Source organism: Aethalodelphis obliquidens, unplaced genomic scaffold (assembly GCF_003676395.1).
Source record: "Aethalodelphis obliquidens isolate GAN/ISIS:26980383/991018 unplaced genomic scaffold, ASM367639v1 scaffold4, whole genome shotgun sequence".
In the NCBI taxonomy this organism is placed as follows: Eukaryota; Metazoa; Chordata; class Mammalia; order Artiodactyla; family Delphinidae; genus Aethalodelphis; species Aethalodelphis obliquidens.
In genome coordinates this window covers 396968-410827 of record NW_020837948.1, presented here as the reverse complement: position 1 = coordinate 410827, position 13860 = coordinate 396968, and the positions used below count along the sequence as shown (strand labels likewise).

Here is a 13860-nt window from a genome sequence, read left to right as displayed (position 1 = left end):
ACCGACACCAAGCACAGATGCAGACACTCATCTCATACAGGTTGTTAACTCCCAACCCAGTCCCAGGCCCAATATACTCACATCCGGTGAGGTCACTGAGGGATTTTTATTTGTACCGATTTTGCTATAAAGTGTTGCTGAGGTAGAGCCAACTGTCCAGGGCTGGACAGGGGCAAGGAACACAGGGACCCAGGGAGAGGAGAGCCCGGGGCCTAGGCTGTGGTACAGGGCCTCTCAATCATCCATATAAACAATAAATTGGGCAATAAATAGAGGGTGGGCAAGGGTCAGTGGGGAAAGCAGAGAAGGCTCCAAGGGGCGAGAGGCTGCAGGTTCCTGGGGAATGAAGGGGTACAGAGTCGGGCATGGACCCAGAACCTCCTTCCCCAGTCCTCCCCGATTAATTTAGGGCATGTGGAGCAGAGAGGGTTTCAGCCGGAAGGCATCAAGAAAAGAGAAGATGCCCCGCTTTCGAGGGGCTGCCCCTGCACCCCCAACCCCTCCTTTGAGCAGGGGGAGGGGCAGGGGACCTCCAGGGGAGTCCACAGAGCTGGTCCGCTTGAGTCGTAGGTGGGCACGGGCCTGGGCACCCCAGGCCTTGCCTCGAGCCGCAGAGGCCACAAGACACTTCTGGTACTGAACCTAGGGAGAAGGGGAATGTGAGGATCCACTTCCTTTCTGCCCCGGACCCCCTGAAAGCTCCTGCAGGACAGGGACCCGGCGGCCAAGGCTTCAGTAGGAAATGAAGCTGGTAGTCTGCCACATTTGGAGCCCCTACAGCATTCACAGGTAGCTCAATAACAAAAGCCTAAAACTTCACATTCACTGAGCATTTAAGGAGAGCTTGACACGGTGTTAAATTCTTTATATATATAATCTAATCGATCTAGTTATTTATCGGGTGTTATAATCACCATTTTGCAAATGAGGAAGTGAGATTCAGAGAGAATACATGACTTGCCCAAGGTCACATAATCAGAAATTGATAGAATTGGAATTCAAAACTAGTTCTGATTGCACGGCCTGTGCTCTTATCCATACCTACCACTATGCTAACTCTCCCCCATCTCTCATTGCAGTGGACTGGACCCTGGCAAAGTGGACTCCCTAGTCAAAGGGATGTTCTACAACCCAGTCCCAATGCAACTGCTCTGCTCCTCTCTCATTTGAACTCAACAGGGTTCTAAATGGTCTTCTCACTTCTCTTGTGTCTTCCAAATCTTCTACCCATACTATAGGTTTAGTGATCTTCAAAATTCACAAACTTGACTTCACTGTTCTGCTCAAAACCTTTCAATGGCTCAAAGTGCCTCAAGATAAAACAAATTTATCACCCTACCCTGTAAGTTCTTCCATGACCTCGATTCTGCCATTCTTTCTGCCCCTATCTCTCACTCCATCTCCCCTTGCACTCCAGATACACTAGATTCTTACACATACTCTAATCCACTGACATCCCTCTCACCTTCACAGCTGGGGTTCCCTGTACTTGGCACATGTCCTGTCCCATTCCCCTTCACCTGGATAACTTCCCTCCTTGGACCTTCAACTCTCAGTTTTCTATCACCTCTTTCAGGTAGCCTTCTTGAACCTCCAAAGGGGCCATATCCTCCATCATCCTGTGGTGCACAACTTCTTTCTGGCCTGTCTCTGCTCTAACCTAAGTGTTCTATGAGGGCAAAGCCTATGCCCTCTAAACCACTGAATTCCCAGGGTCCAGTATGGTTGAGTTCCGGCAAGCACTCGTATTTGAGTGAATAAGTGAACTGAACTGAGTGCAAGTGTCCCATACTCAAATGCCCACAGATAACCAGAAAACAATTTAAATGAGAGAAAACAGGAAAGACAATGCTCACCCTTCAAGGCACAGCCCTTACACAATTCCAGCTAAATGCTGAAATGTATACGTGTGGACCCAAGTGCCAGAGCTTCTGCTATTTTACAAAAAACACAAATGGCAATTATTATGTGAAATGTCCTGGCCTTTAAATATTGGCAACTAATTAAAGCCTATTAAAAACAGCATGAGGGTCAAATAAAATACTGCTGAACCACAGTCAGTCCTGGCATGGCTGGTTTGTGATCTCTGGAGAGGCTGCCGATCCTGAACCCCAGTCACCCGTACAGAGCAGCTGCAGGGCAATCCCACCCACCCATTCCCACCCCTAACTCACCATGCAAGCAGCCTGCACAGCTTCGGAGAGTCCCCCTGCATGGGGCTGGCACCAGAAGGCCGCACACTGGAAGCTCTGACGGCCCAGGTCGGCAATGAGGCCAAAGGTGTGTGGGTCACGACCAACACCAATAAAGGTCACGAGGCGCACAGGGCACTGCCACAGTGGCTCCTCCTCTGCACCAGCCTCTGCCTGCCCAAATCAGGCCTAGTCACTAGGGGGCCAGGTACTAGCTGGACCCACTGAGCACTTCCAGTAGCAAGCAATAACCCCTTGGCATCCCCACCCACCCCTCCACACCCCCAACTTCACCTTCTTCTGGCTGGTACCTGAATGGGATGTGCAGTCATGAGAGAGTCAGATATGCTGAGCATGGCAGGGACCCAGGCGTCCCGGTCCCCATGGGTGGTGAGGGTACCAATGGCCGCGTTCATCACGTCCATGCCTGGGGGGGGACAAGCCCACCATGGTGTCTCCCAGGCGTAAAGAAGGATCTGCAGGGAGTGTCTAGGCCCCTCTCACTGACTTAGGATTCAGAGAGATGGGAACAGAATAGCTGCAGCCAGGTTTAGACTCCTGAGTTGAGAAGGGTGGTACATCCCAGGCTATAGAGGGCCATGGGAGCACTCTTAGAAATGTGATAGATCCTTCCTTTCCCACCTTCCTCTTCTCTTATGGAGCCCACCCCCTCCAGCCCACTCAGTCCTCACCCATGGCTTTGGTGACTGGCAGGGTCCCCATGTACAGTGCCTCGTACTTCTGAGCAGCCTGGCTCACCGCATCCAGTAGCTCCACTGAAATATATACACCAAGTTGGCCTGGGTACTCTCTCAGTGACCCCTTTCTCCACGCTTCTAAGGGAACTGGAACTAGCAGGAAAAAGGCCATGGATGTTCCTCCAATTTAGAGTTTGGGATCCCTGGGACAAGGATACCTCAGAAGTTCTCTATCTCCAGAGAAGTACTAAATAACCAGAACCCCCTTCCCATCTTTCACCAAAGTAGCCTGTTGGTGCAGTGCAGCCCTTCCCTCCCCATACCTTGTCGAGGCAGGTCTTCAGGGGAGATGGGGTCTAGTGAGCAGCAAGGGGAATCACCACTGACCCCTACTCGCTCTGACAAGATCTGAAACACAATGCAGCCAGCATGAGGTGTAGGGAGAGGGAAGTGAGGTAAGGGAGCCAATACCACCCTAACCCAACCACCTTAGCAGCTTCAGACCCAGCTCCATACCCACATTCCCTGCCCCACTCTGGCCCTTACCTGGGCACAGAGCCCGTGTAGGGCACTGGCAATGGCCTTGGCAGGGACGTCACAGCGAAACACATGGCACTTGAGCATACAGCTGTCTTTGTCACCCGCCACAAAAGCGAAGTCCCTGGCAGGGTCAGAGATGGGGCTAGGGCAGGGCCAGGGATGGAGCTGGGGTAGAGGCTAGGTAGGGACAGGGGCCTGTAGTGCCTGCAGGAGGCTGGAAAGTCAGGGTTATGGCAGGAATGGAACAAGGAGATCAGGGCTGGGGCTCTAGGCACCTGGCTGTCACTCACCTGTCACTGTTCCAGAAGCATGTGGGAGCACAGGAGAGAATCAGCCCAGCCTCTCAGGCTCTCCCCCATCCGTCCCTGCTGAGCTGGGCCCACCCTCCCCAACCAGGGCTGGACCAGGCAGGGGAGGCAGAGCTTGGGTACATGTCAGAGGACCTGTGTCCAGGGGTTCAAGTACAGGGGGTCAGCATCAGCGGGGATCACAGCCTGCCGGGGGGAGGGAGGAGCAACTCTCACTTCGAGGGATGTAGGGGTCCTCACCGGCCCTTGGAGCTGCCCACACCCCATACACGAATGTGCACCAGAGGCTGGCGGTGGATCAGACTGTGGTCCAGGGGATTCACCAGGCTCATCACATCCTTCTTCAGGATCATCAGCATGTTCTGGCCCTGCCAAGGAGAGGTCAGCCCGGAGCTCAGATGAAGGTGGTTGCCATGAGGAACAGGCAACTCAGGGACAACCACCTCTGCTGGATGCTGGGCTGAAACCCTTAAAGGGCCAGCCAGCTTACCTCGCCCCAGGTACCATCCGGGGGCTGGCTCTGGCTACGAGTCTGGGCCAGCTGCTGGATGCAGTTATTGACTGCAATACTGCTCTTCCCTGGTACCAGGTCCTCTTCAGGTACTTCTACCCAGCCCAGAGAGCGGACTGCGAAGCACTGACGGGTTGAGGAAAAGGACACGAGGACCCTGAGTAAGTAGAGGTGAAGTAGGGTGGGAGATGCCACAGGCTCCACATATATAAACCCTCTGAGACCTCCCTTCAGCCTTGATTACCTCTGCTCAGCCCAGTCTCACCCCTGACCTTTCCCTTGGGACCCTCCCCAATGCCCTGGACTGGCCCTCAGGCCCAAATCACTACCTTAGCCCCTGGCTCCATTCTCTGGATGTAGGATTCTTCACCATACCAGGACAGAGAATTACTGGAATAGAGCAGAGCTCGTAAGAGGACCACAATTCCTACAGAAGGGACAATGGTGAGGACCAGACTACTCAATGGGCACAAGATGTGGGATAAGACCCAGAATATAGTGTCCCAAATATAAAGTCAGAGTGAGACAAGGCCCAGGACATATTACATAAATGTAACATAAAGCATGGCTTAGAATTTGAGGGAAAATTCAACACACAGGACACAGAATAAAACAAACATGGAACAGGGTCCAAAATCTGGACCAGCGCCCCAAATCAGGACAAGAAGACCCTAGAACACAGGATAGGAACCTCCGTGGACAGAACCTAGGTAGTGACCAAGGCCTAGAACATGAGAGGTCAGGACCCAGAATACATAAAACAACATGTAACAAAAAACAGCTTGGAACAAGGAACAAAACTCAAAACACTGGGAGAGTCAACAATATGGGACAGAGCCAAGAACACATAACAAAACCCTAAACATGGGACACAGTCCAGAACCTGTGCTGGAAAGCGGACTGTGGGTCCAGCTGCATCTTTGAGTGCCATGGAACCCCAAGCCTTTCATTTTTGCCTGGCCTATCCCTGTTACCTCCGGTCCAGTGAGCTCTCCAGGCTGGAGAAGGATCTCCCCTTGGGGGGCCGAAGTCCCCAAATTCCCTCCGTCTTCTGTAGAGAGGGGGCTAGGTCAGTGTGGCAGTAGGCTTAGATCCACACATGAGCTCAGGCCCCCTCTTCACACGCCACCTACCGTGCCTGGGTCCTCTGCATCTCCTGACTCCCAGGTTGGGCGCTGCCACTGGGTGCTACCGCTGGGTACATGCCAATAATAAGTACCTGCAGCATCGCGGATCTTCCTCCAGCCAGGGGGCAAACCTGGCTCTCCCTCCAGACTCTGGTCCCCCCACAAGTCATCTACAGGAACGTGAGATTGGAGAAGGAAGGCATATATGTGCGCTCAGAATAACACTTTGTCATAACCCTTCCTCCAACCCAAAAGGCACAACTTAGCGCTGAAGGTTCAGCCTGAGGGTCCAGGCTTCCAACCTTGGATACTGCAGTGCAAAGATCGGGGTTCATTTGTTCCCTGGTCCTCACTCCGAGACGTACGCCCCTCCCTGTCTTTGAGGCTGAGGTAGCCTTTCGCGCTCCCTCGTCCCCCCTCAGCTCCCGATCCTCCCATCGGGACCCTCTGTGCACACCATCGCAGTTGACCAGAATGATGGCCAGCATGTAATCCTTGCCCAGCATAGCCCTGGTCGCGTCCCCAGCTCGCCTCCGGAGCTGCTGCGCCTACAAGTCCAGCCTCTGCGCTGGAATCGGCCTGGCCAGCTGGCGCCGCACAAATACGGGGCGGGGCAGGGGCCGGGTCCTGGGGCGGGAAAGGACCCGCCTGAGCAGCGCCTCCTGTCGAAAGGTGGCGCGTGAAAACAGCCGTCCTGATCCCCCAGTTGCCGCGCGTTGGCGTGCGAAGGTCTGGAGGAGGAGCAAGGTCCGCGGCGCGCACGCTGACATCATAGCTCAATTGTGAGCTCATCAAGCGGCGGAAGATCCGCCAGGCGAACTTGCGCGGAGCGCACACGCGCACGAGTGAGATCATGGCATTTAGGTGGTCTACGCGCGCGCACACGCAGCCTGGGTCTCAAAGGGAGAGGTCACGTGGGAGTATCTGCGAAAAGAAGACCTTCAGGAAAGCGTCTCCACCCGTTCCAGAAATGCCCCGGAAGTGCCTGCGCCCTCAGTAAAGATGGCAGTAGCATTTGCCAGGAGGGAGGCGGTGCTGCGCCTGCGCAACAAGCTCGGCAGGGAAGATGGCGGATGACAAGGTGAGCGAACAGGAGCGTTGTCTGCAGTCCGGGGTGGGCTTCACACCTTTTTAGTCTTGGGGAGAGGCGACAGATGGGGAGGGCTCCTGGGTGGGGGGTGCCCCTTGCTTCTCCTGGTAGCGGACTTTTACTCCTGTCGACTGCCTCAATAATGGGAAGTGGAGTGGCGGAGCATTGCGCAAGGCAAGCGGAACCGGGAATCCCCCAGGTGTCACCCCAACCCCCAACCCCGGACCATGATGATCCTTAGTTACTTGCAGACAGTCCTCACTCTTCTCTGTTCTCTAGCCACCGAAATTTCCCTTCCAGAGACAGGAAGTTTCCAACAACACAGACACACCCGCATTCGAACACATTCCTTGGGCACACTAATTTCGTCGTTATGTGCGACCAAAATCCTGAATTCATTTACCCACACCCTTGCAGACAGCCACGTTCCCTCCCCCCGCACCAAACCCCAGCTCATCCAGTCACACATTCAGTTTGGGATGGGTTTGGGGAGGAAGAGGGAGAAGCCTAGGCAGAAATCAGGTTTACCCCCAAATTGTCCAAGGAACTGCCTCACCGTTAGTCTGGAAGTTCAGCACCAACCACACATTTACTAAGTACTTGGAGTCCCTGTGTTAGGCCTCGGGACACAGACGACAAGATAGACTTTCAGGTAGCTTCCTACTCACTAGCGCTTGCCGGATAAACCTAGGTCTCCTAGCTGCCCCTCTTGTCTTCTCTATACACCGCTTACTGTATAAAATTCCTGTAAGAGTTGCTGTAAGTTACCGATGCAGGTCCCATCGGTCACCCCCTCCCAGGCCCCCGTGTGAATTCTTTACTTTTCAATGCCTTTCTTCCTTTACCACTATCATCTCAGGAAGGTTTTATAGGAAGGGGTTTCTTAGGCTCACTGCCTCCTGCCCCCAGCCTCTGATAGACTTGAGCAGGGGATGGGGCTGGGTCAACCTTCTGAAGCCAACCTCTCTTTTGTCCTAGGATTCTCTGCCCAAGCTTAAGGACCTGGCATTTCTCAAGAACCAGCTGGAGCGCCTGCAGCAACGTGTGGAAGACGAAGTCAGCAGTGGTGTAGACCAGGTAAAGGTGCACCTGCCCCCTGCCTCCTGCTTAGGCTTCATTGGCCAATATGCTTTTGAGTGGGTGGTAGAGATTTATTCAGCAAATGGTTGGTTATTGAGGGCCTATTCTCTGTGTCACCAAGGAAAGTTTCCCTGAGAAAATGGCCTTTGAACTGGGATCTTAAGTAGGGGTTAACTGGGTGAAGGGGGGAGGAGGGAACATTCCCGGCAGATGGAACAGCAGAGGCAAAACCCTTGTGGTCGGAGGTAGCATGATGAACATGCGAGGTGAAAACAGTTCAGTTTGGCTGCAGTAGTGGGGGAGCATGCTAGGATATGAGACTGGAGAAGCAAGCAGGGGTCAGATTCCTCAGGGACATCTCTCTCAGTGGGATTCTGTGGTTAGAGCCTTCTGACCTCAGGGTTCTGACATTGTGTGATCATGACTCCTAGGTTCTTTTTCTGCCCAGGACCTTGAAAAAATCTTTGGTGAGCATACTATGGTTTTCCAGAGTAAGGAGGAGCAGGTAGTGGAACATGCTAAGCCCAGCTTGAGTAGCTCCTGGGCAGAGAAGGGGAGAGCCTGGCTGAATTTTCTCCTGCATTTTCCTCCACAGGATGGCTCGCTCTTGTCCTCTCCATTCCTCAAGGGCTTCCTGGCTGGCTATGTGGTGGCCAAACTGAGGGCGTCAGCAGTATTAGGCTTTGCCGTGGGCACCTGCACTGGCATATATGCAGCTCAGGCGTATGCTGTGCCCAATGTGGAGAAGACATTGAGGGACTATCTTCAATCACTGCGCAAGGGGCCCGACTAGCTCTGGATCCCATGGGGGAGGCAGGATGAGCAGCTGGGGCCTGCAGGTGGAGACCTTTCAACCACAGATGCCATATCTGGCCTCCCCGGCTTTCACCCATTTGCTGTCTCCAGCTTTCCTGCCGCCTTCCTGCAGAGGCTGGACAGTGGCTCATCAGCCAGCACCCTGGACTCCTCGCCTCCATAACCCCATGGCATTGGCCCCAAGACAGTGGCTTCTAGAACTACCAGCCCCTTCCTCTTCTAGCCCTTACTGTGGAGTTTGCAGCTGACTCTTGATTCTCAGTATTCTCTCTGGCGATGTACCAAGGCTCCTCTCCCCTCGGAGCCAGCTCCATAACTTGATTTTCCCCGAACGTGTCACAATCCCCACTGACCCCCCCTTGCTAGCTACACAGGCCACCCAGGGTCTAGTTTGGGCATGAGTGTAGAGGATGGGGGTGTGCCAGGCCTGGGCCATCCCAGGCAGGCCCGCTGGACCCTGATGCTACTCCTGTCCACTGCCATGTACGGAGCCCATGCCCCATTGCTGGCACTGTGCCACGTGGATGGCCGTGTGCCCTTCCGACCGTCTTCGGCTGTATTGCTGACTGAACTGACCAAGCTGCTGCTGTGCGCCTTCTCCCTCCTGGTGGGCTGGCAAGCATGGCCCCAGCAGACCCCACCCTGGCGCCAGGCCGCCCCGTTCGCACTATCAGCCCTGCTCTACGGCGCCAGCAACAACCTGGTGATCTACCTTCAACGTTACATGGACCCCAGCACCTACCAGGTGCTGAGCAATCTCAAGATTGGAAGCACAGCCCTGTTCTACTGCCTCTGCCTCCGACACCGCCTCTCTGCACGCCAGGGCTTAGCACTGCTGCTGCTCATGGCAGCAGGAGCCTGCTATGCAGCTGGTGGCCTGCAGGACCCTGGGAACACCCTTCCTGGGCCCCCTTCCGCAGCTGCTGCAGGCCCCATGCCCCTGCATATCAGTCCACTGGGACTGCTGCTTCTCATCCTGTACTGCCTCATCTCAGGCTTGTCTTCCGTGTACACAGAGCTGCTCATGAAGCGACAGCGGCTGCCCCTGGCACTTCAGAACCTCTTCCTCTACACTTTTGGTGTGCTCCTGAACCTAGGTCTGCATGCAGGTGGCGGCCCCGGCCCAGGCCTCCTGGAGGGTTTCTCAGGATGGGCAGCACTTGTAGTGCTGAGCCAGGCACTAAATGGGCTGCTCATGTCAGCTGTCATGAAGCACGGCAGCAGCATCACACGCCTCTTCGTTGTGTCCTGCTCGCTAGTGGTCAACGCTGTGCTCTCAGCAGCCCTGCTGCAGCTTCAGCTCACAGCTGCCTTCTTCCTGGCCACGCTGCTCATTGGCCTGGCTGTGCGCCTGTACTATGGCAGTCGCTAGCCCCTCACCACCTCCACCCTGATTCCTGACCTGTAGATTGGGCACCACCATCGGAGCCACCTCCCAGTGCTGACCCCTCCCCTCAGCAGCCCTGTAACAAGTGCCTTGCGAGAAAAGCTGGGGAAGTGCGAGCAGCCATGTCAGTCTCTGGAGGTAGGTGGATGGAGGGTTGAAGCCTGGGTTTGGTTAAGGAAACTCTTACACCCCCAGAAGTTCTTCCTGACTAAGGAATTAGGGGAGCATCAGTTCATGGGCCTGAGAAGTGATACCGTGCCTGATGGGAGGAGGTGCCCTGCCTCAACCTGCATGAATGCAGTTTCTTAAAGTGGGGTGTGGGCAGCAGTTGGCTTTCCTTGCCTACTGTGGTCACCCCAGCAGACCCACTGCCCCCAGGCCTGGTGCTTGCTGCTCCAGCCCAGCCATGGTGCATGACTCCCCCATAACATGCTCACCCCCCACTGTCATGTAGGAAAGCCCAGTTGCTGCAGATTATACGCCCATCACCCAGGCCTCTGCCATACTCCCCTAGCTGCAGCAGCACCTGGAAGTAATGCCCCCACTCTCTCCTTATCCCGCCTTTGTTCTGGAAACCTCAGAGAGGACTGGGGCTTGACTCATCTCAGGGATGTTGTCCCTGGGCCCTGGCTTAAGCCTACACTCCTGACCTCTCTGCTCACTCTAAGGGCTCTCTCATAGCCCACTGCCCCCTCTATAACTTCTAGGAGGTACCGTCTTTCCCACTCTGAGTCCTGCCCTTTCCTAGCAGTGTCCCGGCTCCCAACAGCCTAGGGAAACTCTACACAGAGTGACCTGGGACCAGGCACAGGGAAACTTGTATAGCTCAATCAGTGTCTGTATAAGCAATAAGGTCTTAATAAAGTGCTCTGGGGTATAGGTGGTTTCTACAGTTGGCCATAATTGTCCTGTGTCTTCTGTGTTGCATAGCTCCTCTCAAACATAATTTCATTCCTCTGGTGCCCTGAGTATCTTAATCCTGGGGTGACTTATTGACTAAGAGAAGAGGCTATTTTCTCCCAGCTGTTGCTAACAGCATTGTTTCCTTTGAGAATTCCATGGAGCCGAGACTATTTTCTGTCACGGAGCTTTGGAAGTTTCTCTGAAGCATAAAACTTGGGCCCTGGAGAATTTGGAAGGAGTCTTGGGAATAGAAAGTGTTGGGCCCAGCAAGGCAAACTGTAGACTGTAGGCTAGAGAGCTCTTAGGACTCAAGGTGGTCTCGTTTCTCATCTCCTCTGGATCCCTCACTGATATTCCTGCCTGTCGTCTCTTCTCATGACCAGAGGAATGTCAGGCCCTGCTCCCGTGGTAGAATACCTGGTAAGCTTGTGGGGAAAAAAAAAAGAGAAATCCCACTCCTGCTGAAGCAGAATCTTAGGGAGTGAGGTTTAGGAATTTTTTTTCTTTATTCTTTTTTTTTTTTTTTTTTTTTTTTCCTTTTCAGTAAGCTTCCTAGGTGATTCTGATGCACACTGCAACTTGTGAACTACTATTTCTGGCAGTGTAGAACTATAGCCAACCAGGCTTGAGTTTTAATTCTGGCTCTGTCACCTATTGGCTGACTGTCCTTGAACAATTACTTAACCTCTCTTAACTTTAGTTGGCTTATCTCTGAAATTGGGGGGGGGGGGTGTCAGATGATACCTACTACTATAAAGGGGACTGGAAATGACTAAATCAAATAAGGGATGTTAGTGTGCTCAGCAGGTACTGGCACAATGAGACCTAGTTAGTGGTGTTATTAATTATCCATAATGAAGGTTAGCTTGGCTGTTGTGTCCCAACTCCTCTCCCTTCTAGGACCTTTATGAATGAGGAGAGAGGAGACTGCCCCTGAAGGATTCCTGATCCCCACATTTCTCCTCAGGGCGGGGATCCGGCATGCCTGCGCCCAGCCTAGTCTGCTGAAGTCGCTGGCTCTGGGCTTGGAGCTCCTGGTTCTGCGTGGCCAGGTTGATGGTGTCTTGCAGGATGCCAGCCAGCAGGCTACGATAGTGATGCTCTGTGGCCATGGCCTGTTCCTCCCACAGCCCCCGCCAGGCTCGGAATACCTGTGCGCAGATTCAGAGATCCCCATCAGTCAGCCAGCCTTGGAACCAATTCAAGGCCTGCCCTCTGTCCTCACTGACCTGCAGCACGTGGGACGTCCAAGCCCGGCAGCCTGCACGTGCAGGTCATAGAGGGCTGTCAGGTCCTGCTCCGCAGTGTCCCGTTCTGCCTGAAGGGCCTCCAGCTGGAGTCTCAGCCCTGTCCACTCCCGGTGCCACCTCTGCCTCTCCTCGGAAACCTTCAGTGCTAATACGTACCATTTGTTGAGCGCAGCCTGTGTGCCAGGCTCTGCTCTACTTTATATTATTATTTCGTTTTATCTAATGATAACCTTTGAGGTAATTGCTATTTTACAGATTTGGAAACAGTGGGTCAGAGAAGTGACCTAACTTGACCAAATTCACATGGCTAGTGAGGGACAGAACTGAGATGACACATGCATTTCAGTAGTTCACCGTCATCTTTGGGGTAAAGTCCAAATCCAGAGGCGTGGCACACCGTCTCTTTAGCCTTGACTCTGACCAGGCTCCAGCCAGATGGACAGTTGGCAACACCCAGAACCTACTTTGCCATTGCTTCCGTCTGGACTTTTGCTCATACAGGATTCTCTCCCAAGAGCATGTCTCCCACCTTCCCCTGATCCGACCTCCGTGCACACAAGTTTTGTTTCTTGTTTAAACAAGATCTGTTTACTTAGTGCCTCCATGTGATGAGCACAAACTGCCCTGTGGATCTGAGTCTAGTGAATTTCTCTGGCTAATTTGTTTGTCCTTAAAGTCTCAGGTTAGATGTCATCTTCTCTGCTCCACTCCAGCCTGGGCCAGGTACACCTGTTTGTTCCCACAAGTCACTAGCTCCCTCATTTACAGCACTTAGCACTGAGAATTGCATCGTCTATCCCCCACAAAGCTGTGAGGGCCATGAGAGAGGTTGTGGTCCAGTCTGCTGTGATTGATGCTAGATCCCAGCACAGTACCTGGCCAGGTTAAAAGGAGCCTCAAGGGACTTCCCTGCTGGTCCAGTGGTAAAGAATCCGCCTTGCAATGCAGGGGATGCAGGTTTGATCCCTGGTCTAGGAACTAAGATCCTACATGCTGTGGCACAATTAAGCCCACGTGCCACAACTACTGAGCTCGTGTGCCTCAACTAGAGAGCTGCGTGCCGCAAACTACAGAGCCCACGTGCCCTGGAGCCCCCACGCCACAAACAGAGAAGAGAAAAACTCACACACCACAACTAGAGAGAAGCCCAAGTGCCACAACGAAAGATCCCACATGCCTCAACGGAGATCCCCCGTGCCACAACTAAGACCTGACTCAGCCAAAAAAAAAAAAAAAAGTAGGAGCCTCAAGTCCCCTACTTGACCTTCCTCACCTCTTCAGCCACCAGGCCTTTGATGTGGACCCCTGCCACCACTTCTTCCTCCTGTTGCAAATGCTTCAGTTCCTCTTGGATCCAAATTTGGTGCTGTTCTCGCAGTCTCTGCCTCTGGGCCTGAGCCAGGAAGAACTGCAGGGCCACATCCGGGGCCTGCTGGGCCTAGGTGGCATCATTCTAGGCTCAGCCAGAAGCCCATGTGTGTACACAGCCTTGGGACACAGGGCCCAACTTTTCCAACAGACCGCCATTACCAGGGCAGCTCCTAGAATTACATCCAGGAGACTAGCTGGCCTGAAAGAGCCTGTGGCCTGGACAGAGACTCAGAGGCCGTGAGGGAAGAGGAGAGGTATTGATTCTGCCAGTAGGTGCCATGGAGGCCCTAGGGACCCCATGCCCCTAAACGAACCCAGTAGGAAAACAGCCCCTTCCCATGCCCGTCCCTGAGGGATACAGTAACCCTTCAGGCCCTTTATTTGCCAAAAGCTCCATATTTCTCCCTGATGTTAGGGCAAGGTAAGCAGGACACATATTATCAGGACTCTGCGACTCTACTCCCCAACAGCTTCCAGTTGTTCTGGGGTACATGAGGTGTTACCTGTTCCTCAGAGTCCCTGAGAGGGTGCATTTGGTGGAGATCAGGTCCTATAGATGCTGTTCTTCCTGCCACTGGAGGAAAATG

The 13860-nt window shown here is 53.7% G+C and overlaps 3 protein-coding genes across 6 annotated transcripts; 2 read left to right on the top strand and 1 right to left on the bottom strand.

The window, feature by feature from the left end:
• Positions 1-87: 87 nt before the first annotated feature.
• On the bottom strand, positions 88-6178 carry APBB3 (amyloid beta precursor protein binding family B member 3). 4 transcript variants are annotated; one of them, XM_027095573.1, is made up of 13 exons: positions 5834-6106; positions 5383-5546; positions 5224-5300; positions 4579-4639; positions 4229-4375; positions 3979-4106; positions 3721-3726; positions 3437-3551; positions 3214-3298; positions 2885-2968; positions 2504-2619; positions 2175-2366; positions 88-642 (listed from the first exon to the last, which is right to left on the bottom strand). In XM_027095573.1, the coding sequence occupies exons 1-13, from the start codon at positions 5880-5882 to the stop codon at positions 406-408; spliced, it is 1461 nt and encodes a 486-aa protein (XP_026951374.1). In that variant the 5' UTR covers positions 5883-6106; the 3' UTR covers positions 88-405. The 4 variants fall into 4 exon arrangements, with proteins under 4 accessions (XP_026951374.1, XP_026951392.1, XP_026951382.1 ...); XM_027095591.1 differs by lacking the exon at positions 2175-2366 and having other exon boundaries at positions 5834-6178; XM_027095581.1 differs by lacking the exon at positions 3721-3726.
• Positions 6179-6325: 147 nt separating this feature from the next.
• Positions 6326-8541, top strand: LOC113614261 (SLC35A4 upstream open reading frame protein). Its single transcript, XM_027095648.1, has 3 exons — positions 6326-6457; positions 7445-7543; positions 8142-8541. Exons 1-3 carry the CDS (start codon positions 6443-6445, stop codon positions 8337-8339), a joined length of 312 nt encoding a protein of 103 aa, XP_026951449.1. The 5' UTR covers positions 6326-6442; the 3' UTR covers positions 8340-8541.
• Positions 8419-10647, top strand: SLC35A4 (solute carrier family 35 member A4). The gene has a single exon (XM_027095612.1). The coding sequence runs from the start codon at positions 8760-8762 to the stop codon at positions 9732-9734; it is 975 nt and encodes a 324-aa protein (XP_026951413.1). The 5' UTR covers positions 8419-8759; the 3' UTR covers positions 9735-10647.
• The last annotated feature ends 3213 nt before the right edge of the window (positions 10648-13860 follow it).